This window comes from Epinephelus fuscoguttatus, linkage group LG1 (assembly GCF_011397635.1).
Source record: "Epinephelus fuscoguttatus linkage group LG1, E.fuscoguttatus.final_Chr_v1".
Classification (NCBI taxonomy): Eukaryota; Metazoa; Chordata; class Actinopteri; order Perciformes; family Serranidae; genus Epinephelus; species Epinephelus fuscoguttatus.
Genome location: NC_064752.1, coordinates 35,458,637 through 35,486,223, shown reverse-complemented (window position 1 = coordinate 35,486,223; position 27,587 = coordinate 35,458,637). Strand labels below are relative to the sequence as shown.

The window sequence follows — 27,587 nt, the reverse complement described above, 5'->3', positions numbered from 1 at the left end:
TGTGTGTGTGTGTGTGTGTGTGTGTGTGTGAGAAGGTTGGTTGGATGTGTGTGTCTGTGATTATGTATTTGCTGCATGTTTGTGTTTGTTGATTATAATGAGAAGTCTGTTTGTGTGGCTGAGCCTTACTTTGGTTTGAGTCTTTCATATTAACTCGTAAGATACGTGAACTTGTCAACCAGCTGCTGTCTGTACTGTCAGCAGCAGTCTTCCCACCAGTTACTCCCTTTACTCCTTAGTAAGTCTCAAATTTCTCACCTAGTCTCACCAGTAGGGATGCAACTAACGATTATTTTTATTGTTCATCAATCTGTCGATTTTTTTCTTGATTAATTGATTAGTTGTTTTGTATATAAAATGTCAGAAAATGGTGAAAAATATTGATCAGTGTTTCCTGAACTCCATGATGACATCCTCACAATTGTCCACAACCCAAAGATATTTGGTTTATTGTCACATATATTTGGTTTATTGTCACAGACGAACAAAGAATCTGGAAACTTTTCACATTAAAAAAGCTGGAGTCAGAGACTATTTTGTGGGGGGCTTTTTGCCTTTAACCACCGGTCACTGGGTACCCCTGGAGTCAGAGAATTTTTACATTTTTTAAAGAAATCACCCAAATAGATAACCGATTATCAAATTAGTTGGCAATCTATTTGATAGTCAACAAGTGATTGATTAACCGTTGCAGCTCTACTCACCAGTCTTAAATGTTTCTACCTCTTAAACGTGTTGTGACATATTGGTCCCTGGGCAATTAACTTGTTTGCAGTGGTTCTCATTTTTTATTCAGAAAGTCTGTTCCCCATAAGCTGATGTTTGAGCATCTGTTTCTTCATTAATTTGTGTTGCCATGAACTCTGACCTTAAAGCTGTAGTTTGTAACTTTTCACTCTTTTTCCGTATTTGCTGAAACTGTCACTATATTCTAAATAAGACAAAACAGTGGTGGCACTTTTTTACATTACTACAACAACATTTCAGCTGGCACACGAACAGACACAGTGACAGTGAAATAATAGTAGTAATAATAAAAATAGGATAAGAATAACCTGATGACATCACACATGTCGTGAAAGTCGACCGGGGATAAGTGATGTGGACTATCGTGTAGTGTGTCATGTCTGTCGGCCAAGTCACGGCACGATTTTATGACTCCACAACTGTGCAATGTGACATAGTGACTTTCAGAAAGGACAGAAATGTTGTGTAGCGTGAACCAGGCATAACGCAGCTGTCAATGATTTCAAACTGAGCTAATCAAATATGAATTGAGATTCTGCTTTGCCTATTTCTGACCTCAAATGTTTTGAGAAATATATTTTAGTGTACTGTTTAGCTGTAGTATGAGATCCACGGAGGATGCCATCTCCTCTGCCTTCCATCTGAGCCTGGAACACCTGTAGGATAAAAACACCCATGTGCGGATGCTGTTTCTGGATTTCAGCTCAGCATTCAATGCAATCATCCCTCAGCAGCTGGTGTGCAAACTGGGTCACTTGGGCCTCGGCACCCTCCTATGCAACTGGCTACTGGACTTCCTCACCAGCAGAACCCAGTCTGTACGTGTGAACAATAACATCTCCAGCGTCATCTCCCTGAACACTGGTTCCCCCCAGGGCTGTGTTCTCAGCCCCCTGCTGTTCACCCTGATGACACACAACTGTCGTCCCAGATTCAGTACCAACCACTTCCTGAAGTTTGCGGACGACACAACTGTCGTGGGCCTCATCCAGGCTGACAACGAACTGGCCTACAGGGACAAGGTGAAACATCTGGTGAACTGGTGTAAAGTCAACAACCTGATCCTCAATGTTGACAAGACAAAGGAGATCATTGTTGACTTTAGGAAATCTCGGCCCAGTCATACACCACTCCTCATCAACAACACTGCGGTGGAGGTCGTCAGTAGCACAAAGTTCCTGGGAGTGCAAATCACCAACACACTAACCTGGTCCCTCAACACCACCTCCCTGGCGAAAAAGGCACAGTAGCGCTTGCACTTCCTGCGACGGATGAGGAGAGCCTCACTCCCCCCTCCCATCCTGACTACATTCTACAGAGGCACCATCGAGAGTCTGCTGACCAGCTGCATCTCTGTCTGGTTTGGGGCTTGTAAGGCCTCTGACTGGAAGTCTCTGCAGAGAGTGGTGAGGACAGCGGAGAAAATCATCAGGTCACCGCTCCCCTCTATCCGGGACATTGGGCATAAGCGCTGCCTGACCAGAGCCCAACGCATCTCCTCTGACCCCACCCACCCCCACCATGGACTGTTCTCCATGCTGACCTCTGGCAGGAGGTTCTGCAGCATCCATAGCAGGATGTCCAGATTCAGAGACAGTTTCTTTCCCCTGGCTGTAAGACTATTGAACACTCACATACAATAAACAAACACTCATCTATGGACGGTAACATTTGAGGGAACAATCAGGCAATGCATTTACAGAATCTTGATTCATATGTCAATCAACATGATTGACAGCTGTCCTTGAGTCTCCTTGGCTCTGATTGGTTCTTGCTGACCATGCCCTGGTCTGACCCTTGTGAATGCCATTAGAGGCAGTAGGAAGAGGAGGTAGGACATAATTGTTTTCTCTGTCTCATGTACTTCTTTGTGCCAATTAGCAAATATGACACAAAGTTATTTTGATAAAAGTTACCAGCTGCATTCAACCGTAGCCCCAACCCCAGCCGTGGATGGCAGATCTATAGGGAAACAATACTGACAAGGGAAACAGAATTTGACTTTTTAGGTGTAAAATTGTGGCAGTATAAAATCCTCACATCACGCATCAGTTTGATTTGTGTTACTTTAGAACAGGGGTCAGCAACCTTCACTATCAAAAGGGCCCAAAAAATGTTAAACAAAACTGTGCCAGTTCTGGTCTGGTTCCTAATTGGTCGAAATGAGCTTCCATTAATACGTTTTACAACAAAGTAGCTACTCTGCAGTGGGCTATGTATGATTATTTGGTAGGAGCTTTGCAGCATTAGCAGTGAAAGCAAACAAATTTGTCCACACACTATTAAATTCTCAATTTTCTCCTGAGATGTTTTCTTTTTGGATTTGGAATCAATAGCTAGCCTCACTAAGGAGATTCAAGACTAGCCATCGTTATTAAAATTTGGCAGATTTTTAGGAAAAAGCACCAGGCTGTAGATATGTGATGCACATAGTTAACGAGATATATCTATAACAAGATATTAAAACATATTTTGTAATATTCAGCGAACAGGTGACACGTTTATATAAATGGAAAATGTAAGAATCATTTTAGGGCTAGAACAATGAAGAATTCAAATTAAAATGTTAAAAAGATACCTGTTATTAATTTCCATATCATTTTTTGTCAACGTCACAGGGAGCCACTGGAGAGGGGCTAAAAGCCGCATGTGGGTCCTGAGCCGCAGGTTGCCTATCCCTGCCTTAGATCCATCTAATTATCCTTGAGGTGTATGGTTTAGGATTTACATTGCAATTTTAAGTTGCACTTACAGTCACCATCACAGTGCTGTTTTCCTGCTATGCAGCCTGGTGTCGCTGACATAATGGCTCAAGCCCCCCCCCCCCCAAACAATGAATATACATTATGTCAACAGGCAAAATAAAAAATGTAGTTAAATTAAATAAATAATGTGTATTCAAATTGTGTTTGTCCCTAAATTGATTTGAGTTATAAAGGTGATATGAAAGGGTGACAACATGGCATCCACATTCAGTATTTTTATACAGTCTATGATCTTATTGCACTGCAGGGCAAACATGCAGAGACTGGGGTGAAACTGAGTCACTCAATCCATTGCATTTTTATGAAACTAATAATAACTGATGTTGCATCCTTTCCAATAAATACATTCACACGCATCTTTAGCAGCATTGGTTTTCAGCCCTCTACCTCTCACAATGCATTTTCACATTTCTTTTCTGCTTCAAGGTTGACTAAACAAACTGAGGTTGTAACCAGCTGAAAGTGTCTTGCCCCTGACTTTTAACAGGGACAGAGGACATAAAACTACAGAGCAGTTTCTCCAGTTGGTGTCACTGAAAGTAGCAATGTTTTTTAATTTCTGTCCATTTTTCATCTATGCACATGCTGCTCTATTTGACATTTGCATTTCAGCTATAAATTGATCTGCTGCTGTTTGTATAATGTGTCTATAATTAATCTAGACCACTTCCTGTTTTTGCAATCAGGTATCCCAGCCATGGTTTCTGTCAGCTGCAGAGCTGAGAGGTTGATTAATCATTCATGTTGTTTTACCAAACATGAGTACAAATGACACCGCATTAGTGTAGATTAGCAGGAGAGGAACACTAATAAAGAGATTAACTGAGCACACAGCGATGTGTAGTCCAGTGTTGCCTCCAGAAACTGCATCTAATGACTAATCTTAAAAAAAAATATGGGGCCATAGCCTTATTAGTTTTAATATTAAAGCTTTAGTTATCCAACTGTGTGTGTTAAGAGGTTCAACTTAAGCAAACAGACACTTAATTAGTCTTACACTACATTTTAAGGGAAGGTTAAACTTTTAGATTGTAGGTAGAAGGCAGAACAGTAGAGGGATGAAGAGACATTAGATAGGTTGTAGTAAACATTTATACTTAGCCACACAAACACACACACACACACACACACACACACACACACACCCCACACACACGCACGCACACACATGCATTACCGTGATTTCCTCAGGCAGCCTCTTCCAGCTTCTGTTTCCTTACCAGTACGCTTCTGGGAGTCCTGTAGCATAGCAAAGCTGGATTAAATCTTCCCGTCCTCAATGTGTATGGTTATATTTGCTCCGGTAAGTTCAAGTTTTTTGTTGTATCTACAGGTTTTCCACAAACACTGTGGGTAGTGTTTCAATATGTGATCATTCTACCTGTTATTTGTGTCATCAAACTGTTGTAATAATGGCATTATAACTAAAATTGGGACCTAATAATGAGAGTTTTTTTAAATTTTACCTGTAACAAAAGCCAAGCTGCGAGGTTCTGTCTTACTTGTAATCACCAACTTCCTTCTCTAACACTTTGATAATGCATTTTCATCTGTCAGATTACATTATAGACTTTAATATTTTATCTGGTCATATAATTTATACTTAGATAACATTTTCTTGCTCTGTTTAGTTCAGATTCTCCTTTGTCTTTCAGTTTATAGTCCAAGAGGAATAATTGCTTGTGTTGTGGGCCAGTTTGAAATATGGCAATTGCTCAAGGAAGAATATGAACATCAGTTTTTCTTTTTTTAAAATAAGCATGTTGGTGAAGTCATCAGGTACCAGTGAAGGGAGCACAAACAGGGATCTCTTCCTCTAGACTGCGAGACTCCGTCTGTCCTAATTCGGCTCAGCCCACACGCTCACTGCAGCTATTGTAGTCCATGTGCTGATGTGGCGAAAACGCTATCAGTTGGTGTTAAATTGGCTTCACGGCAGAGAAATTGTTGAGATGTCTGTGAGCAAAATGTATAAATGTTGGGACTGCTGATACTCACTGTTCACTACTTGGGCTTGTTACTAGAAATTCATTCCACCTACAGTTTTAATTTTTTCTGTGGTTCAGTTTTGAGATGTAAAGCTCAACTGATGTGTTGTTAAAGCTGCAGTAATTATATTGACATTGGATCAACTTATTATGTGTAAAGTGAGAGATGTTGCTCAAACCCACAGAGAATTATCACCCAGTTCAGTTGCCCACAGACAAGTACATTTACCATGGTTGGAGACATCCACTATAACTCCAGTTGAGTGCAGCGGGGATGGTAACACATCCAAAAAACTTTTACAGGTGCAAGATCAGAAAATTAAATTAAGGTGTGAATCAGAAAATGTATCCACAAACTGTACTAAAAGCTCTTACTAAAAGTTATCATTGCCCTGGTTCCCTCATCAAAAAGCCTTTGGAATTTTTTTCATTATATTTTGGATTATTGCAGAAAATATATTTTGTTCAGCAACATGAACAGCACTTTTATGATTTTTGAAGATTAAAGTCAATTGCCAGAAGTAAAAGCTAATATTAGGCTCTACTTGAACTACATCAGAGTCACATGACATCAATTTCACCACTACAACCAGGCTGTAATGCCACGTTCAGAGTGATGATGTTCTGTAGTCTCATTTAGCCACTTGTTAGCAGCTGCCTTTGGTAAGCCACATAAAAGCTTCAAAGTTCACGAGTGGGGTATTGACTGATGTATTTGATGTCGTAGAACAAAATGTGAAAGTATCTAACGCTTGTGTTGTCCACTCACTCCTGCAGCACTTTATGGTGTCTGTCCTGTATGACAGTGCAAATAAAGTGTCTTCAAGATGGAGCCGACACAGTGGAGTTGACTAGTAATGTTAATCAAGATGCAGGACAGAAAAGGCAAAATGCAGTATGTAGAGATAGTATTCAGTCTACACATACAATCTATGCTTTGCATCAAACTCAGTGAAAAGCTTCACACTACATGTGACATACTGGTATATTGCAGAATATACAAGTATTCAACAAAACTGAAGCATTCAAGGGACCATTTATATTGCAGTGTAAGATACTGTAGGGTGTCCTGAAAAGCACACAATCAGTGAGAAAATTGTGTTAACTAAAAACTTGTTGCTTTTTCTGAAAGAGTCATCAACTGTAGTTCTGTTAAGCTTCAAAGGTCCAGTGTCTAGAAATCAGAGGCATCTGTTGCCTGAAATGGAATATAATATTCATAACTGTGTTTTCATTAGTTTATAATCACCTGAAACTAAGAATTGTTGTGTACCAGAGCCGTTTATATCCACATACAGAGTGGGTCCTCTCCCAGTCTGACATGTTATTTCTACAGTAGCTCAGAGTGGTCAAACCAAACAGTGGCTCTAGATAGGCGCCACTTGCATTGTCATGTTCTAGCATTCTGCATCCTCACTGCTAGATGCCACTAACTCCTACACACTGAATCTTTAATGTACAGGAGCTGTGATACTGACCTGTTGTTGAAATGTTAAAATGTAATGAGATGTAATCAAGAATACATGTCAAACTGAGTCTATTAAGGACAAGTGTAATGAAACCATTGGCAACATTATTGTGTTCTGTGTCCACTTACTCGTGGTCAAAAAGAAAAAATCTCATTCCCAGTAGTTTGTACATCCCATTTCCTCATCAATGCTTTCCCTTAAGACATCTAATGGCATCTAATTTTTTTTCTCTTCCTTTTTGCAGCTTTTTGCCATTTTTGCATTTGCAACATGTGGGGGCTACTCTGGGCAGCTGCGGGTTAGCGTGGACTGCATGGAGAAGGCCAGAAGCAACCTCAGCATTGGCATCGACTTTGCTTATCCCTTCAGGTGTGTGGACCTCATTCATTGTGTCAGAGTTTGATGGCAGGAGTTTGAACCTGTGTTTAGGCTGATGCTAATACTGCGGCGTCATTTTTATGCTTATTACAGTTATTAAAGTAATCTCTCTGTCTGCCCTCTGAGGTATCGACCCCATTTTAGGTGTCTGCATGGAATAGTAATTATTTTATGTGACTTTAACTGCAAATATCAATATGACTTTTTAATGTCATTTTAAATATACTGAACAATAAAATGTTCTTGTAGCCTCACACTAGAGTTAAGAGCAATTCAGTGTTAACCGGAAATCTGCATCAAGATTTTTCTTTTATGTAAAAATGATGCTTTCGCTAGCATAGTAAATATATTTAAGAAAAGTGGTTATGATCAGATTGGAGACACACAGTAGCCTGATATCTGCAGGTCTGTGTGACATAATGTAGGAGGTTAGTGAATTCAAAAATAACATGTGTAGGTGGTTGTGGGACTATTTCTTTAAAAGCAGCAGATAAAAATGAAACTATCTGTATCGCAGGACACCACTTGGGATGAATGAGGCAATATGTACTTTCTGTTTTGTGTGAACTGACTCATAAACGTAACATTTGGGTTAGATTCAGAGGCATTTGGTTCCCAAAAGTTGATAGAATTGCAGTGAATAGAATTCCTTTCAGTAATCTGTAAAGAAACATAAAATTATGAATTTATTGATTTCATCTGAGAACATGCTGTGACAATAATTGCTTCCAGTTTTTACCAGCTGCTTAAGTATTGTGCTAAAAGTCAGAAGATTTCAGACAGGCAAAAGACAGGAAATACTCTATATCATCATATAGACTTTGAAGATCTCTTGGGAAAAATATTCTGTGTGTAGTGAGTAGGATTTGACCCCCGTACCTCCTTCTGTGTGTTCCAGGTTGTACCAGGTGTCCTTTGAAGCACCCGCGTGTGAGGGTATTAGGACTGAACGCGTGTCCCTCATTGGAGACTATTCATCCTCTGCAGAGTTCTTTGTCACCATTGCGGTCTTTGCCTTCCTGTATTCGCTCATGGCCACCATTGTCTACATCTTCTTCCAGAACAAGTACCGTGAAAACAACCGAGGACCACTCATTGTGAGTGCCGTGGACTCTGAGGGTCTCATTCACCAATATCTTACTCATTAAAAAAAAAAAAGTTCTTCAGATTCATGACATGTTTTAAACAGTAGAATTGTTTACAAGTGTGTTCCTGTTATCATGAATCCCACTGTGTGTCAGTTAATCCTAATCCGCATAGGTAAATGCTCCGCAAAACCCCCATGAAAGGGCATGAGACTGCAGGGCTGTGTGCACACACAGAGATAAATAAGAGCTGAGAGAATTAAGTCAAGGATGCCCAAATGAACATCTGCCGAGGATTGAGCACTAGATTTCAAATATTAAAAAAAAAACAATTTCTGATTTGACCCTAACCCTAAATCTTGGACATTATATGATAATCTTAGTTAACTGAATTCCTCTGTTTCAATCTTGTACCGACTCTGCAAAAAGAAGAAGAATTATAGACTGTACATTTAACCACTACTTTCACAAAGTGATGTTTAAGTAGGCCTAATGTCGTGGTTTCCTGGCCTTATTTTCCATGCACTTTGTCTTTTCTCCCTTCCACACCATCAGGACTTTGTGGTGACAGTGGTGTTCTCCTTCATGTGGCTGGTCAGTTCCTCTGCTTGGGCCAAGGCTCTGTCTGATGTGAAAGTGGCCACTGATCCAGATGAAGTTCAGCTCCTCATCTCCGCCTGCAAAGTCCAGACCAACAAGTGTGGCTCTGTGCATGGACCACGCTGGTCCGGACTCAACACCTCAGTGGTAGGTTCACAGGATGTGTGTCCCAAACACCAGGCGAAATAAGTCTATAAACCACATAAAGGCAGATTTTTCTCACTGCTGAAATTTAGCAGTTGAAATATTTTTAAGTTTCAGTATGTGACATTATATAGCAGCAAACCACTATCTGCTATGTGAAGATATAGTAGAGTAATGGCCTCCTGAGCAGAGAATGAAGTCACTCTCCCTTTGTGTGTGTTGTAATCTAAGCTTCTCTATGGTTTGTTGTCGTAAACTGATCCACGTACATGTAAGTGCATGTGTGTATCCCATTTGCTAGCTTGTTGCCACTACTTTGCACTGCTCTCATACTGCAGTTACCACTACAGCGTCATCATGTAAGCGTAGCACCCACCCTCCAGTTTCCCCCTGGTTAACATTGTTAGCTCTGTCAACACTGTTGCTGTTTTTTTAGGTGTTTATGGGGTTAGCACCTTTAGCTGCTAGCCGGCTTAGCCACCTACATGTTGAGACAGTGTCCAGACAACTTTCACACAGAGCTTCTTTAAATAGCTGATTTGTTGAATTGTCAGCTGAAATGCAAACACTGAAAGAAACTGAAATGGCAGTTAAAATTGAAGTACTGAAAGAACCTCAAGTTTGTGTAACTGAACTGGACTGAATGAAGATGAAGTGTAAAAGCATTGTAAGGAGTTGAAATGTCAGCTGACGTGTGATGGATCGAGCAGGAAGTTTGAGTTAATGTGGAAATCCTGAAAGAAATTGACGTCACGTAAAGTGTATGAACTAAAAGACGTCAGTTGGAATTTCAGCTGAAGAGTAAGCACTGAAAGCAGTTGGTGTAAATTGCAGAGGTGGGACAAGGCATTGTTTTGCAAATAACAAGTCACATTCAAGTCTCAATTCAAGTCCTTCAATATCCACACTAAGAAAAAAGCAATGATTTTTTTCTTTGCATTTTTTATTTCCTTGGGGTAATAATAACAAAAAAATCAATATTTTTTATTTTTTTAAACAGACACAATATTTTTTTTCAAATATAGTCCTTACTGTTACCATTAAAGTTGTACTAGTATTATTTCCACGTATTAATTCTACATATTCATTAAAGCAGCAGTTTGAAAACATCTTTAAAAAGGTGAAAATCTACTAATTTCTTTCCTATCAAATATGATATACCATTAAATATATGGTATTTATAACAGTAAACATTCATCCTTTTTATTTCAGAAAAAAATGTAAATTTATTATTTCAGCACCTTTACCTTTACCGTAACAGGACATTTTAACCATTTGGTTCAGCTTGACAGCAGGAAAATCATACTTATGAAATTATCTCAGCATATATCTTATAACATTAAATGTATAATTTAAAAACAATGAATGCTAAGATTTTTTTTTTTTTAAATTCCATAGAAATATAGTCAAATTTAATTACATTAGCTTAGCTGCACTACCTTTATCATAAAAGGAGAAATCAACTGTATGGTAGAGCATGATTTAAAAAAACAACTGATCATTATTAGACTTTTTTTGTATAAAGTTAAATGAATGTGTTCAGTCAGACCCTCACTCGTGAACAAGATCCGGAAGAAGATTTTTGTCGTTATTCAAAGATGAAGTTTTAAGACCTGAAAGGGTTGGTAGTGTCAGGAGTTATGAATGTCCGTTTAAATGCCAGTTGATGTGTGAGCGGTGAAAGCAGTTGAACTGTCATTTGAAGAGTAAAAGATGAAAGTGGCTGAACTGTCAGGTGAAGCTGATGTGTAGAGAGGATGAAGAGGAGTTGAAAAAGTCCATCTCTTTTGAATAAAAGATAAACTTGGAAATACATTTTAATAATTCAAATATATGGATGATATGAAAATTAAAAAAAAGAGGCACACCATTCCAAAACACATTTTCAAGTCTGAATGAAGTAGGTGAAGAATACAATACCATCCATAGGAATAAAAATAAATATATAAAAATAAAAGAATATGCATTGCTGAATTTTTTATTTACTTAATATAACTTTGTCTTGTTCTCCCTCTCTTCAGGCTTTTGGGTTCCTCAACTTTGTTCTCTGGGCTGGGAACATCTGGTTTGTATTCAAGGAGACTGGCTGGCACAAGGGCGGTGCAAGGTTAGCAGGCGGTGCATCTGAGAAACAGTCCGGCACCTTTAACCAGCAGCCCTACAACCAGGGAAGCTTTGACCAGTCAGGGAGCTACAACACCCAGGGAAACCTTGGCCAGCCGTCTGAGTACAGCCAGGTGGGAGGGCCCACCTCCTACTCCAATCAAATGTAGCTGTGCCTTTTCGCTTTGTGAGGGCACTACTGCATTTAAAACCAGGGCAATCAATATGAGACGAGGAAAGTTTGTCAAAAAACAAAAAAGATGGTCATAAAAAAGGCATCAAAGGTGTCGAAGTACACCAGTTGTAGATACAAGTATTGTCGGGTATTGTACAAAATTATTAGATATAGTCTTTTACTCCTTCTCTGTCAGAGGTGTTGTTTGCTGAATGTTGTATTTCTTGTAGTTTGAAACTCATATGTGACGGTTTCTCGCTCTCTGTGCTTGGTAATTGACAGTCACCGTTATGACTGGATGTCTTTTTCAAACTGGTTTGCACTGTTGTGAAAGGAAAAAGTGCTCTGTGTTAATATAATACTTAAAGTTTTGAAATGGTTTTGACTCAGTGCATGATGTCATATGTGTGCTAATATGCTCTCTGTGAAACTAGTAAACAAAAAAAAGCATTTTATCTCTGGAAGTTTACAAAAATCACACTGCCCATTACTGAAAGTTTATTTAGATCAGTATTATGATATGCACATTGTTTTCTAATCTAAGTGAAACTATATTTTGATAATGGGTATTTCTAATTCAGGATTCAGAATATAGTTTCGTAAAATTTTCTGTTATATTTGTAAGAACAAACACATTCCAACTCATGTCTGACGCCGATCATGTCAGAAAGTCAAAAAATGTAAAGCAATAACTGTAAACTGAAAAATACACTACACAGGGATTGTGCACGACAAAAGTACAGTATGCAACCATTGCAGCATGTTGTTTCTGTCCCCATGGTTTCCACTTCATAGTTGCATCTGCACAGACAATACCACACTGTCATTTCATGTGTATAATGTAAAGAGGGTGATCGTCACCCTCATTGTTTACAAGTGGCCGCTCTTGCTACAAATTACTGTGACTGTTTTCTATGCTCTCCTCAGACTACTGGGAAATTATGAACTTAAGTTATACCTCTCTAAAGCATGTCCAGAGTTTCCATTTACAGTACACTGCTAAAGCCCAGCAAAAAAGCACATCAGTACCACAGTGATAACAGATGACTAGTGAGTAGTGGGCTCATCTGTACATAACCAATTTCGAGCTTTTGTTGTCTTTAAGAAACACAATTCAGGTTTGTACAAATTTTAAAAATCTGTGCTTTTCATGTATAGTACTATTCAAAGGATGATGCTCGGGTGCTGTTTGTTTACATTAATATGACTTGTGCAACCCTGTTTCTTGACCTAAGCATGTAGCTTGCATCAGTGTTAAAGCAGATTGAACATCCATGTATGTATAGTAGTCTGACATCCATGATAAATGTGTACTACTGGCACCTGCAATTAGTTCATGAGTCTGGATATTTTACAGGCATTCATGCTAATAAAGATGAACACATTTGCCCATAAATAAGCTGTGCTCCATGTGTTTGCTCAGTGTGAAAATGTATGTGTAACTACGAAAAATAAGTTAGTTTCTCTTAGTTGTTGCACTGTAGGCTACACCTGATTTTTTGCAACTACTTTGCCCTGAAGAGTGGTTGACCCCTGACCTTTGACCTGTTGCCTTGCTTTTCACAGAAACAGGAATCATCGGTGAGGGGCATTTCATGTTTCATAAGAGACTGTCAGGTACAATGAGGGGCTCACAGTGACAGGGTGTTTAAGTTTCTCTTTCTGTCGGTCATCATCACAAACAAAGATGTGTAGTATTTTCCAGACAAGACCAACCTTTATGTACATTACCTCATCTGATGTACCAATCTTCACTGCCACACAGATTAACTCAACTATACTGTACACTGACAAACATGCCGTACACAGAAACATAGGCTCCAATATTGAAATAGGGTTTTTCTTATGTATAATTAATTTGTAGAGAATAGTTAGTACACCAACAATTTATTAATCGTAATAGTGCTGATGGTAAAATTAATGGACTGCATTTATACAGCATGTCTCAAAGCACCATTCACCGATTCACATGTACATTCATACACTTGTGACAGAGGCTCCCACACAATGTCCCACCTGCTCATCAGATAAGCATTCAGATACACCCAGTTTGAGGTTCAGTGTCGGGCCCAAGGACACTTCAACATGTAGACTACAAGGGCCAGAGATCAAACCACAGACCTCCTGAGCCACAACTGCCCAGTGGTATACTCTGCAAAATATCAGCCTATGGAAAACACAAACTGTGATAATGAGGCCACCTTGTGGCTGCTGTCCATCAATACCAAGGGACTGAACATTTCCTAGTCTGTTGTAGTAAAGTCAGGTCAAGTCAGATTTATTTATAGAGCACATTTCAAACAACAAGCACTGACCAAAGTGCTTCACACATGAATGATCAAATAAAAATAGTCATAGATAAGAGAATGTAAGGAAAATTAATCAGAGCATGCAACGTTTCGACGTAATCATAGCAAAAACAGCATTGCACAAACAACAAAATAAAATACGTGTTAAGCAGTGTGGTTGGGTATGTCATCATAATGATGATCAGGGAGCTCTAGAAAAAACATAGATCTTTAGATGGGTTTTAAATACATGAATGAAGGGGGAAGATCCAACTGTAAGTGGGAGACTATTTCACAGTTTAGGACCAATAACAAATAAATGCTCCCTCACCTTTAGTTTTTATCTGTTTATGTGGAACGGAGAGCAGTGATTGGTCACCAGATCTGAGGTAGTTGCTTCCTTTAGAGCAAGACAGCATCCAAGTGTATCAGTGTAGACTACTAATGCCTACTAAAACAAGGGATTGTATTTTCTGGTCATCTCTCTGTTGAACGAGTAATACAGTATTGTTCAGCTTCAGTATGGCACAACAGATTGTGGAGGATACATATGTGACATTACTCTGGGAATGATCAGCAAGAAAAGTATCTCGCAGAGAGGCACATTAAGAGCATTATCAAGTGCAATGACAGTACCATGAAACAGAAAACCTCCAATGAAGCTGTGATGATCCATATTAGTTTATCACTGTGCAAAGAATCAGATAAGGGTACACAAACAAACAAACAAACACACACAATAATGCAGGGCCCACTGCCCCTTATAATCTCATGAGATATCTATGTGCTGCACTGAAACAGCTACCAGGTAAACCTGCTTTATATATTCTGTTTACAAATATGGAAGTTTGACCTCCACTGACTCAGTTTGGCCAGATGTTATTACAGTAGTGATATAAAGTATGCTAGCCGACAGTCGTATAACACACCGTTTAAATTCAGTGTGCTCACTAAGCAGGTGACACAGGTCCAGCACAAGGCCTGTCAGTCAGACCAGGGGGCTGCTGTCTCTCTGAAACAAATTTACAGTGGGCCTAATAGAAACATGGCTAACCACAAAAAAAACGAGCTAGCTACAGTTTATTTTCTAAAAATGTCAATACTTTAAATTACCAGCCAGTCCCGTTAGATTATCAGTGTCCTGTTAGCGATGACGTATGAAGCTGATTGCCATGGAGTCCGACCAAAACTGTATAAATACAAGACACTTCTCAAATTGATCATTTCACTCAGAGACTTTAGAGGAGAAACATTCACTCGACAACTTCGACAAAACTGAGCAAGTGACCACCAAAAAGAGGACACCAGTTCTGGTTCATCATGGAGACTGTAAGAATATTTAACTGTTTTTAATATTGCTTTTGTTTCGGTCATTTTCTTCGACGCCTCAACTGAATTTCAGCCGTTAGAAACTTAGAGAGCCTCAAAAACTGACTTTCATGGCTTAAATTCAGTTGAAGCGTCGATTAAAATACTTTTCCCTTTTTAATAGCCATTTTTATTTGACGATGTAACCAAATTTAAGTCCTGAGCCGTCGAAAACTTGACTTGACAGCCCAACAGACTTTAGTTGCTGAAACTCACTTGAGGCTTTAACGTTACAGAAAATACTTAACTTATTTCAAGTAATTTTTTTACGCCTCAACTGAATTTCAGCTTTGAGAAAGCTAGAGAGCCCCAAAAGCTGACTTTCAAACGAGGTGTACAATAAAAATACATTTTTCAAGTCATTTTATTCTTCGACTTCACGAAATACAAGCCTTGAGGCGTCGAAAGCTGACTTTCATGCAGTAATCCCACCAGGTAAAAATGCTTTAGCGATATATTCTGTTTACAAATATGGAAGTTTGACCTCCTTTGACGCAGTTTGACCAGGTGTTATTACAGGTAGTGATATAAAGTATGCTAGCTGACAGTCATGTAACACACCGTTTAAATTGAATGTGTTTACTAAGCAGGTGACACAGGTCCAGCACAATGCCTGTCAGTCACTCTCTCTGAAACATATTTACAGTAATAATAGAAATAATAGAATAAAAATAGAAACATGGCGGCTAACCGCAAAACAACCAAGCTAGCTGCAGCTAACAACTTTGCCAGCTAACTTAGCTACTGCATTTTAAACATAAACACAGATGTTATTTCTGAAAAATTGTTATTTTTGAAAAATGTCAATAGTAATGTAGTTAGCAGTGGTCTGTGAGTGGTGACGTAAGAAGCTGGTTGCCATGGAGTCCGACGAAAACGGTATAAATACAATACACTTCTCAAATTGATCATTTCACTCTGAGACTTTAGAGGAGAAACTTTCACGAGACAATTTCTACGAAACTGACCAAGTAACCACCGAAAAGAGGACACCAGTGGAGTTTGTTGACTGGTTCATCATGGAGACTGTAAGAAAATAACATTTTTTTAAGACTTGTTTTTCCAAGTCATTTTCTTCAACACCTCAACTGAATTTCAGCCTAGAAAGTTCAAGAGCCCCAAACATTGACTTTCATGGCTTAAATTCAGTTGAAGCATCGATTAAAATGCTTTCTACTTTCTAATATTCATTTTATTTGACAACTTAACCAAATTTAAGCCTTGAGCCATCAAAAACTTGACCTGACAGCCCCACAGATTTTCATGGCTTAAATTTAATCGAGGCGCCTAATAAAAGTACTTTTTTCAAGTCACTTTATTCGACGACTTCATGAAATATAAGCCTTGAGGCGTCGAAAGCTGACTTTCATGCAGCGTCGAGTTGGTTCAGTAAAATATAATTAAATATTAAATATACAATAAACATTTAAGTTGGTATAAATAACTGAAATGTGAGAACAGAGGTAATAATGCCAAATGCTGAACCGACTGCTGATTTTCAAGCAAATGGTGACAATGTTTAAGACTTGTTTGCACAGCTTAAGGAAAATATAATCTTGCATATTGCACAGTGATTGTTGTTTTAAAGACACTCTTTCAGTCTATTTTCCTCAGGATGTAGCCCTCATTCATGCTTTATTTGATGATTTTAAAGTTATCCATTTTTTGGTAAAGTTAGTTTGCCTCATGTCACATAAAGGTAAAGACAAAAACACCCTGACATTTACATGCAGAGTACAAAATAGCTTGTTTATTTAAGGAAAACGGTGAAACATCAGTGTGCTTATTTGTGAATTGAATGGATTTTCACATTCATTAAATGTTCAGTCAAATATGGTTGTGTTGAATGAAGTTGAGTCTATTCCTGAACTGCATTTCAATCATTACAGATGTGTGATGTGCCAACCCCCCTCCACGACCACCTGTACTGGCGGAGAGAGCCCCGTAGGAGCCCCCAGGAGGAGCACCCTGCTCCCAGCACCAGTGCCAGCACCTCTGAGGTAAAACTCATGGCTTTTGCTGTCTGGGATGCACACGGTTAAAGTGTGTGTCCTTTTAGATTTGTTATGAGTGTGTACTTATTTGAAATATCTTGAAATGTATTTTAAATGTGTAGTTTAGTAGTGTAGTGTAGTTTGATACCTAATAAGTATAAATGATAATTGTAGTTGCCCATACCATCTGTGAATATATGCATTTGTCTACATATTATAAAAGTTCAATGTATGTTTAATAGAAAGTCAACACTTAAATCTGTGATGTTTGTGACACTGCAACAACCATGACATAATGTGTGCCACATGTTGAAAAATGTCATCATTTATTATTCAAGCTCTAAACTAATGCCTCAAACGGTTACTCTTGTCGTGACTTATAACACTCTCTATAACACGCTTTCTGGGGGCGGCACGGTGGTGTGGTGGTTAGCACTGTCGCCTCACAGCAAGAGGGTTGCGGGTTCGATCCCAGGTGTGGGAGCCCTTCTGTGCGGAGTTTGCATGTTCTCCCTGTGTCAGTGTGGGTTCTCTCCGGGCACTCCGGCTTCCTCCCACAGTCCAAAGACATGCAGATTGGGGACTAGGTTATTTAGATAACTCTAAATTGTCCGTAGGTGTGAATGGTTGTTTGTCTCTATGTGTCAGCCCTGCGATAGTCTGGTGACCTGTCCAGGGTGTACCCTGCCTCTCGCCCGATGTCAGCTGGGATAGGCTCCAGCCCCCCGCGAACCTCAAGAGGATGAAGCGGTTAGAAGATGAATGAATGAATGAAAATCTTTCTGTTGTAATTCTACATAAAGCAGCTAATTTGCAATTAGTATGACGGTCAGTGGAGACCTTTGATAGTAGTTCTCAGTCCCTCAAGCTTCAATTCTACTGCATGTGCTTAACTGAGTTAAACTGTAAATGCGAGTCTCCCCCTGCTGGGGACATGGTGGGACAAAGTTAGTCTCTGTGTCCCATCCTGGGACAATACAGAGGCCTACAGCTCCTGCCAGGAAGGCTGTATCCGTGAAAATAGAAGTGTCTGCTGAAGTGTGGGACAGATGGACATCTCAGCTGGCTGTCCTGCACCTTGTTCAGCGATTCTCAGAGATAGTGTGTAAGGGTAAGACGTATGTCACCCTGCGATCCAAGCATCATCCAGGACAAGACGTCTGTCTGCACAGGAGATTCAGCTGCATTCTCACATATCCTGCCGATGTAACTTCCTCCTCTCCAGTGTTAACATGACAGCCAGTCACATCATAGCTGCACGTTGCTGCGATGTGGTTTTGCCTCTCGTTCCTCATATCGGCCTGTGACCCTCTCCTGGAAGCTGCATTAACATCTGTCTTGCAGGCAGGTGACCCACTGATCCTCCTGCAGGTCTTCATACGCCGCCCGGATGACGATGTTCTGCCGACTGTGCGTTTGGTTCCGCCACAGTCCTTGCGTTTCTCTAAGTGATCTGTAAGTTTGATGTGTCGCTCGCTTACTCAGAGACCAGTGGGATTTTCTGTGTGATGAGAAGTGTGGAGTGGAAGTGTGTGCTGGAGCGTTACATGTCTGATTTCTGTTATTATTGCCGTCAGCAAAGGCCTGCTGATTGGTCTCTGGCAAGTTCACCAGTAAATAGTTTAGCTGAGGTGGTTAGCCACCCTGATCCTGACACATCTTATCTGATCACTTGAGTTCACCTTGATGGCCTAAACAGTGGCCACGCTCATTAAACATGTGACATTAGCTGTGTGAAATTTTTCCCTTAGAGTTTAATGTTTTAGTTTATAAAGTATTCTCAATAATGAAACAGGCGTTGCCTTTGATTGAGATGAGGTGGCACACCACCTCCATAAAACACTATGAAACCCTGCAGCTGTTGAATTTGCACTAGGTGGCACTAATGAGTTAATTAGTTAATTATGGGATGTGTTGCAGTGTCCCCTGCTGTTGCAAGGTGACTTATTACAAATAAATTAAATCTGACCTGAAGAGTTTATATCTCTCTATACTCAGTTAATGTTGCTCAGACCAGACTGAAGTCATGATGCTGTGTTCATGTCTCATCTAAATAACGTGAAATCCGAAAGCCACTGATTCTGTTTTTTCATGTAAACATTGTATATAAAACATTTACAGCACAAGTGATGTGTTAAGTTAACTTGTTGCATCAAAGGAGTAACCTGGACTTTGTGCCAGTATTTATTATAGAGTTATAGTATTCCTATAATGATAATGTTTGGTATAGTAACTCTAAGAAGTGTTTACCCTTTCATGGTACCATTTTGTAATAAAGCAGAGCAGGCGGATAAAATACAATGATCCGATCAGTTACACAGGAAACACAGATGGAAACCAGTGACGTACCAGCAGCAGTCTGAAAAGACTATAACTGAACTAGTTTGACCTGGTCCCTGACTTTTTGCTTCTGTTCATGGCTTTAACAGGTTGCAGGAGGCAGGAAGAGGCAGAGGGAGGAGAGCTGCTCCAGAGGCACAGAGGAGCCTCCGGAGAGACGCAGCCGCAGCCACAGCCCGCAGCCATCCACCTCTATGCCACAGGCCAGGCCGGAGGATGTCCAGCTGGAGGTGAGTACTCCAAATATATACACTGGGTCAAAACCACTGTATCCTAGCTCTGAGGTCACCATACACATTTATCCCACACGACTGCATCTAGCTTAAAGGGTGTACATGAACCAGTCTGACCCCGACCCCTCTCTCTGGATTTCTAAACTGTTCAGGAAAGGACGACCCAGCCTGGACCCCTCCAGCAGCCTGTGGATGACGTAGACTACGATGACGTTATGGCCCTGCCCCTCTGGCCCTCCGTTTACGGTCCCCAGCCTGGTGGTCTCCCACCTACTGCTTTCAACGAAGTGGCGGCGATGATCATGGCGTGGATGACCGACTCTCCCTACAACCACGAGATGTGACAGTACCACACCACCACCACTCAAACATACTCACAGCCACTCACACACACACTCAAACACTCTCACACACCAAACCTTTCCTTCCCACTTACTTTCATTTCCTTCTAAAAAAAACAAAAAAAAAAAACCCCAAAAAACCTTACTTTCCTTTTAGTTTGGAGATAAGTTTCCTTTCAGTTTCTAGATAAGTTTTAAGGCCCTGTTCACACAGAAAACGTTTTAGCAGTTGGAGGCGCCTCTTTGTAGTTGGTTTTCATGGGAATGAAGCCTTTTAATTGCGTTTTTTGCACTGCGATGCTTTAAAGCACCTAGCGTTTTTGCTAGAGTGGATCGTGATCCACCCTCTTTTTTGGGGTCTCATGTACCCACACAGTTCTCTGTTTCTCACCCTCAGCCATGGCTAGAGCAAATACCCTCTGCCTGTCCGTTTTAGGAACTAGATGCAAATTACTGGGACAAAAAACGGTACATTGATTACATGGGAAGGTTAGTGTAAGGATGTGTTTGTGTGGATGCCTGGCAACAATAAAAGGCATAGCAAGCTTTTTTAAATTCATTTTTTTTTACTTTTTTTTTTTTTTAACTGGAAAAAAAGGCAGTGAGGTGCATAGATATCATATACAGTAGATACCTTGTTGACGGCTTCGGCCCGTTTCAGCGATGCGTCAACGTCGCCGCCATCTTGGGGAGGTCACTGCTGGCTGGCTAGTACTGTTGTGTATGGGGATAAGTCTTCAGCAAACTTGGCGTGCTCACTCAAAAGTCTCAAAGTGTAATTGGGTGCCGGTCCAAAAAATTACAGCAAAACAGAAAAACCCGACAGCACTCACTAATAAGTATAATACTTTTTAATATAGTGGATTGAACAGCAGTAGTTGGCGCGTTTCAGCTCATAGCAGTCCTCAGTGTTAGGAAATGGCCAATTTAGAATGAAAATACAGACAGTACTTACTGACAGCTTGTCAGAACGGCTTGTCTGTTGTAATCCAAGTGCCCTGAAGCCGTGGCATGCAAAATTGACTTGAAAAGACATAATTTACTCCACTTTAATAGCATCATTTCTCACCATGGTCAGTTAGCCTGCCCCACAGGCTGCTGTGTTTACATGGCAACTCACGCGAAACTCGAGAACTAGCACCACCACTAGCCATCAGCTAGTCTCACGCGAGTTGCCATGTAAACACAGCAATCCTAGCTGTTATCCTCCGATACCCCGACACTTTGAGACTTTTGAGTGAGCACGCCAAGTTTGCTGAAGACTTATCTCCATACACAACAGTACTACCCAGCCGGCAGTGACCTCCCCAAGATGGCGGTGACGTTGACGCACAGTAGCCACAGGAATGAGTCATCTATGATTATATATATCTATGGTGAGGTGCATCTTACGTTTTGCAACTTGCAAAATGCATCCTGTGTGATCAGGGCCTAATTCTTTCATTCCTTTTAGTTTAGAAATAAGTTTCCCTTCAGCTTTCAACTTTCATTTCCATCTTTAAAAAAAAAAAAAAAGCAAAAAAAAAAACCTTCCTTTGCATGTCCTTTAGATAAATAGTAAATCTTTTCCTTCCTTTTAGTTCAGAGATAAGTTTCCTTTCTTTTTCTGGAATAGTTTTAACTCTTTCATTCCTTTTTGTTGAAAGATAAGTTTCCCTTCAGCTTTCAACTTTCATTTCTGTCTTAAAAAAACAAAAACAAAAAAAACTTCCTTTGCATGTCCTTTAGATGAGTATTAAATCTTCCTCTCCTTTTAGTTCAGAGGTAAGTTTCCTTTCAGTTTCTAGGTTAAGTATTAAATCTTTTTTTCATTTCAGTTTAGAGGTAAGTTTCCCTTCAGCTTTCAACTTTCATTTCCATCTTTAAAAAAAAAAAAAGCAAAAAAAAAAACCTTCCTTTGCATGTCCTTTAGATAAATAGTAAATCTTTTCCTTCCTTTTAGTTCAGAGATAAGTTTCCTTTCTTTTTCTAGAATAGTTTTAACTCTTTCATTCCTTTTTGTTGAAAGATAAGTTTCCCTTCAGCTTTCAACTTTCATTTCTGTCTTAAAAAAACAAAAACAAAAAAAACTTCCTTTGCATGTCCTTTAGATGAGTATTAAATCTTCCTCTCCTTTTAGTTCAGAGGTAAGTTTCCTTTCAGTTTCTAGGTTAAGTATTAAATCTTTTTTTCATTTCAGTTTAGAGGTAAGTTTCCCTTCAGCTTTCAGCTTTCATTTCCATCTTTAAAAAAAAACCCAAAAAACAAATTTAACTTGTTTAAACTATTTTGATAAGAAAGAATAATTCACATTTCTCTTTTTCTAACTTTTGACTTTGTAGAAGAAGGAAAGAGCTTTAAGAGGATTTGTAGGCAATGTTCCATTCAAGTCCTTTTACTGTTGTAATGCAGATGTCACAGACTTTAGAAGATGTGAAAACTGTTCCGTCATAATGTTCTTAAATAATACCATAATAATTTGGCTTGGTCTAAACATATCAGATTATTAACAGTTGAAAACAATTCCTAAAATTATTGTGTCATGTTTTATACGTATAAACAATAGGAAACAGATCTTTGGATGAAGCATTGCCTAAGGGTTAGGGTTAGGGAGGGACCCTCTTAAAGACCTTTCCTTCTATTATAACAAGTTCAGCACAGACAAACTAAGTAAAACACGATATTAACATTTATGTCCACAAAGTTCGGCTTCGTTGCATTCTGGTTGAGTTCAGACTCATTAACAGCTTCATTGTGTTTTCCGTGCCAACGAGAAACATTTCAGAAGTGGAGCGGCTAATGTAGTTTATGGTATTTTTTTCAACATTTTTGATGCTTCACAGGCAAAAATACATATTTGTAGCTCAAGATGTGGCAACAGATTCTTTGTGGATTAATTTCTGGATGACTTCATACTGTCTTTTGTCTGAATGTCCTGAATAGTGTATTATAGTCTTTGCGTTTGCTATTTTTGGATTCTCTGTTGGCTCAGAAGGCATGTTAGAGAAACAAAATTCAGTGTAAGGCTTGGTGAGTAACTTAACTCATATACAAATAGTCATTTTTCAGATGAAGTATTCCTTTAATGCTTCCATTCCTTTGACTTTGTAGTTATGTTTAAAGTCTTCTTTTAGATTGCAGATAACTTTAAAATGCTTGATTCCTTCTCAGTATGTAGACAAGTAATGTAAGCCTTTAAACTCTGACACCTTCTTTGAAAAAACGAATTTATCTGAATATAAAAGTGATTTTATTAACACTCACTGACACTGACACATGTTTCTCTCTTGTTTTGACATTGTAGATGAACGAAAGAGCTTTAAGAGGGTGTGTAGGCAATGTTCCATTCAAATCCCTTTTTTTTTGTTGTAGTGCAGACGTCACAGACTTTGGAAGACATGAAAACTATTTTCTCTTAATGTGTCTGATTGTTACTATGATTATTTGGCTTTGTCTAAACATATATTATGTACAGTTGAAAGCAATTCCCTTCAAATGGGCATTTAATAGCTTGTTAAACATGTGTTCTATCATGACATATGTACAATAGGACACATATTAAATATTTGGATGGAATATTGTTGAGGGTTAGGGTTAGGGAGGGACCCTCTTAAAGACCTTTTCCAGATTCTTTGTGGATTAATTTCTGGATGACTTCACGCTGTCTTTTGTCTGAATGTCCTGATTAGTGTATTATAGTCTTTGTCCAAATGAACTTGCAAAATGAATATTTTTTCTTCAAGTTTGGAGCCTCTGTCTTTAGAAAAAAGGACATTTTTCTGACCCCAAACAAAACTTTTGCAACCCAGAACAGAGCAGCCCAATAAGGGTTGGGGCTGTTTAGAAGTGAGATAGATTTGTTTCCACCTGTGATCACATGGAAACCAGCATCGTTACAGCAGCAGTCTGAAAGGACCTGAGCTAGTTTGACCTGGTTCTTTACCAACCCTCTCTGTTCATCACTCTAACAAATTGCTGGAACCAGGAGGAGGCAGAGGTAGCAGGAGAAAACACATTCACACTGTCACACTGACCCACCAACTTCTTACTTTAATTTCCTTCTTAAAAAAATAAAAAATTTGCATGCACTTTAAGTAAGTTTTAGTTTGGAGATAAGTTTCCTTTTAGTTTCTCGATGAATAAATAGAAACAAATAAAAAGTAATGTGAAGTATTCAGACACACTGAAACTTGATAAAAACACATGTAAAAAAAAACCCATAAAATTATTTACCATAAACAATAAGAAATTTCAATTAATTTAGAATGTCCAAAATATTTAGGTAACAAGTATTTTAAGTATTTAAAATCTTTCTATTATTAAATCTAGTGAGGCCAAATTATAATGACTTCATTACAGTGGTAAAGGGCTTTAGGGGAGTCTACTGTAAATGTCCCATTCCACCTGGTCTTTGAAGCTTTTTCTTTTGTGCTAATTTTCCAAATGTTTCTTCAGGTAGTAGCAGGAGAGACAACTCGGGAGCCCCTACCTGCACCTGTCCACCTGCAATACTGCAAGTGGCCACTGGGAAAAATGTGCTGCAAGGCTGAGTTGCTTTCCTTGGGTCCTGGTCAGGGCCAGGGTGTCAGGGTGTAACTGACCCAGTCTGACCCCTGACCTTTCTCTGTCTCTCTAAACTGTTCAGGAAAGCAGGGGACCCTGTCTGGACCCCTCCAGCAGTCTGTGGATGATGTTGAGTATGATCACGTCATGGCCCAGCTCCTCTGGCCCCCCATCAATGGTCCTCAGCCTGGCGGTCTCCCACCTGCTGCATTTAAGGCAGTGGTGGAGATGATCATGGTGTGGATGACTGACTCACTATACAACCTACAGATGTGACAGTACCACACTACACACACACACACACCCATGCATGCAGACACACACTCTGACTTTCTTAAAAAAACAAAGAGTAGTACATAAAAAACATTTGCTATTTTTGGATTCTCTGTTGGCTCAGAAGGCATGTTAGAGAAACAAAATTCAGTGTAAGGCGTGGTGAGTAACTTAACTCATATACAAATAGTCATTTTTCAGATGAAGTATTTAGATTAAGATTAAGATTTTATTAACACTCACTGACACTTCACAAAAAACTCTAAAAAACCCCACCAAAGAATATTTTTTCTTTACAAAATAGGTAACAAATATTTTAAGTATTTAAACTCTTTCTAATATTAAATCTATTTAGGCTTTAGGAAGGTCTACTGATGATGTTCACCTGGTCTTTGAATCCTGTGTTTCACCAAGTGGGATCTGGAATTGATAAAATCAGTATATTAACTGAACAAGTTATAACATGCATTAGAAGGTGTGTTACATGACAGCATGTTACACTGCTGTCAGCCAACAGAGGGCAGGAGTTCTGAGTTTTAAAGTGATGATGTTAATTTATGAATCTCACAGTCTGCACTTATCAGAGAGATGTTCAAGCCGAGGGTCCATATCTGCTGAACTCCTGGGGCTGAAACTAGTGGAACACTTTGAGTTCGCTGTAGAGTTCCTGGAAATCTTTCACAGGTACAAAATTCAGACGAGTGTAGAAAAGATGAACAATTAATGCACTTGTTGCAGTATAACACAACACAAGTTTAGATGGAGCATTAGATTTATTCATGAGTAGCAATCTCACTAGTAATATTGGTATCAGCTTAACTAATACCGTAGTTGTTGCATAACAACAAAAGAGCTTTTAAAAAAAAAAATCAAAAAAGATCTTTAAATAGCATGCTACAAAGTGTATTGGATTTAAAAAGTAACACTCATGTCAGAATCAGGAGTGATCAGCAAGTGTTTTTGAAATCAAATTCAAGATTATTTTCAAAATGATTTTGATCAGCCAAAATAGTTCATGTTTCTCTCTTTTGTTTTGACATTGTAGATGAAGGAAAGAGCTTTAAGAGGGTGTGTAGGCAATGTTCCATTCAAATCCTTTTTTTTTTTTTGCTGTAGTGCAGACAACACAGACTTTGGAAGACATGAAAACTATTTTCTCTTAATGTGTCTGATTATTACTATGATTATTTGGCTTTGTCTAAACATATATTATGTACAGTTGAAAGCAATTTCCTTCAAATGGGCGTTTAATAGCTCGTTAAACATGAGTTATATCATGACATGTACAATAGGACACATATTAAATATTTGGATGGAATATTGTTGAGGGTTAGGGTTAGGGAGGGACCCTCTTAAAGACCTTTTCCTTCTATTATAACCAGTTGAACACAGACAAACTGACTATACCATGACACAAAAAGTTAAGGTGATATTACATTCTAAAAAAAATAGTCTAATAAAGATCTTAAAAGGCATCTCACAGTTATTGAATTTTGACATTAGCAGCAGTCATAGACTTTGAAGATGTGAAAACTATTCTCTCATAATGTTTCTAAGTAGTAGCGTAATTATTTGTGTTAAACATATTGGATTATAAACAGCTGAAAACAATTCCTAAAAGTTGTTTAATATCTTGTTAAACTAATGTCTTGTTATATCATAACTTTGCAACATATATTTGGATAAAACTTTGCCAAAGGGTCAGGGTTAATGAGGGTTAGACCCTCTTAAAGACCATTCCTTCTGTTATTAAGAGTTCAGTACAGACAGACTTTCTTGTAACACGACACAAAAAGTTCAGATGATACATTTCATTCATTCATGAGTAGACGTAGTATGTAGTAATATTTGTATCAGCTTTGATAATACTGTTGTTGCTGCATAAGCAACAGCAGCACTAACCTCATTATAACAATACAAAAAGTTAAGATGGTACGTCTACTTGGGATTTATGTGAGTAGAAGTAGTATGTTATAATATTTGTATCAGCTTTAATAATACTGTGTCAGGTGCATTAACAACAGCAGTACTAAGAGAGCTTTTAAGGAAACTAAAAAAAATTTAACATCCATGTCCACAATGTTTGGCTGCGTTGTGTTCTGGTTGAGTTCCTGCTCCATTGTATTTTCAGTGCCCACAGGAAACATTTTAGAAGTAGAGCATCTGTTCCTCAGCAGCCACAAATCAAATGTAGTTTGCAGATGTTCTGTCCAAGTTTTTGTTGCTTTACAAGTAGCTATTTCTATCTCGAGATGTGTTAACAGACACTGTGTGGCTGGACGGTACTGTTAAATTTCTGGACAACCTTACTGTCTTCTATCTGAATTCCCTGAATAATGTATATAGTCTTTGTCTAAATGAACATGTAAAATTCATTAGCACACTTTTTTCTCAGTTTGTGGCCTCGGTCTTTATTAGGCTGGTATTTTCCTCACCCTGAACTGAACTTTTGAAAACCAGGGTAGAGCAGTTCAAACACTAGGAAAGCTTTTGTTACTTCCTGTGATTACTCTTTTTTTACTTGTACTGTGATCATTTCTGATGATCTGATTATGTTATTTCATGGATCCAAAAGCCTGAGCTCATTTCATCAAAGTCTAATACAAGCATTCATATCTAGTTGTTAGTCAAAAGATGTGAATGTCATCAGGATAGTGAGCCATATAACAGAGTCACAGGCAGAACTAGCAAACCTAAACCTTTCCAAACCACTCATCATTACTGTCAGGAATGCTAATGCTCATTTTGATACAG

At 38.9% G+C, this 27,587-nt stretch overlaps 1 protein-coding gene across 2 annotated transcripts in view; it reads left to right on the top strand.

Moving 5' to 3' along the window:
* Positions 1 to 12,840, top strand: part of LOC125889278 (synaptoporin-like) — a 32,447-nt gene extending 19,607 nt beyond the window's left edge. The window contains exons 1-5 of one of the 2 annotated variants that reach the window (XM_049577130.1): positions 4,689 to 4,815; positions 7,214 to 7,338; positions 8,246 to 8,444; positions 8,988 to 9,179; positions 11,198 to 12,840. In XM_049577130.1, the coding sequence (XP_049433087.1) occupies positions 4,792 to 4,815; positions 7,214 to 7,338; positions 8,246 to 8,444; positions 8,988 to 9,179; positions 11,198 to 11,449 (792 nt within the window). In that variant the 5' untranslated portion in view covers positions 4,689 to 4,791 and the 3' untranslated portion in view covers positions 11,450 to 12,840. Of the gene's footprint in view, positions 1 to 4,688; positions 4,816 to 7,213; positions 7,339 to 8,245; positions 8,445 to 8,987; positions 9,180 to 11,197 lie in introns of those variants that run through there. The other variant, XM_049577123.1, reaches the window with a different exon arrangement.
* The last annotated feature ends 14,747 nt before the right edge of the window (positions 12,841 to 27,587 follow it).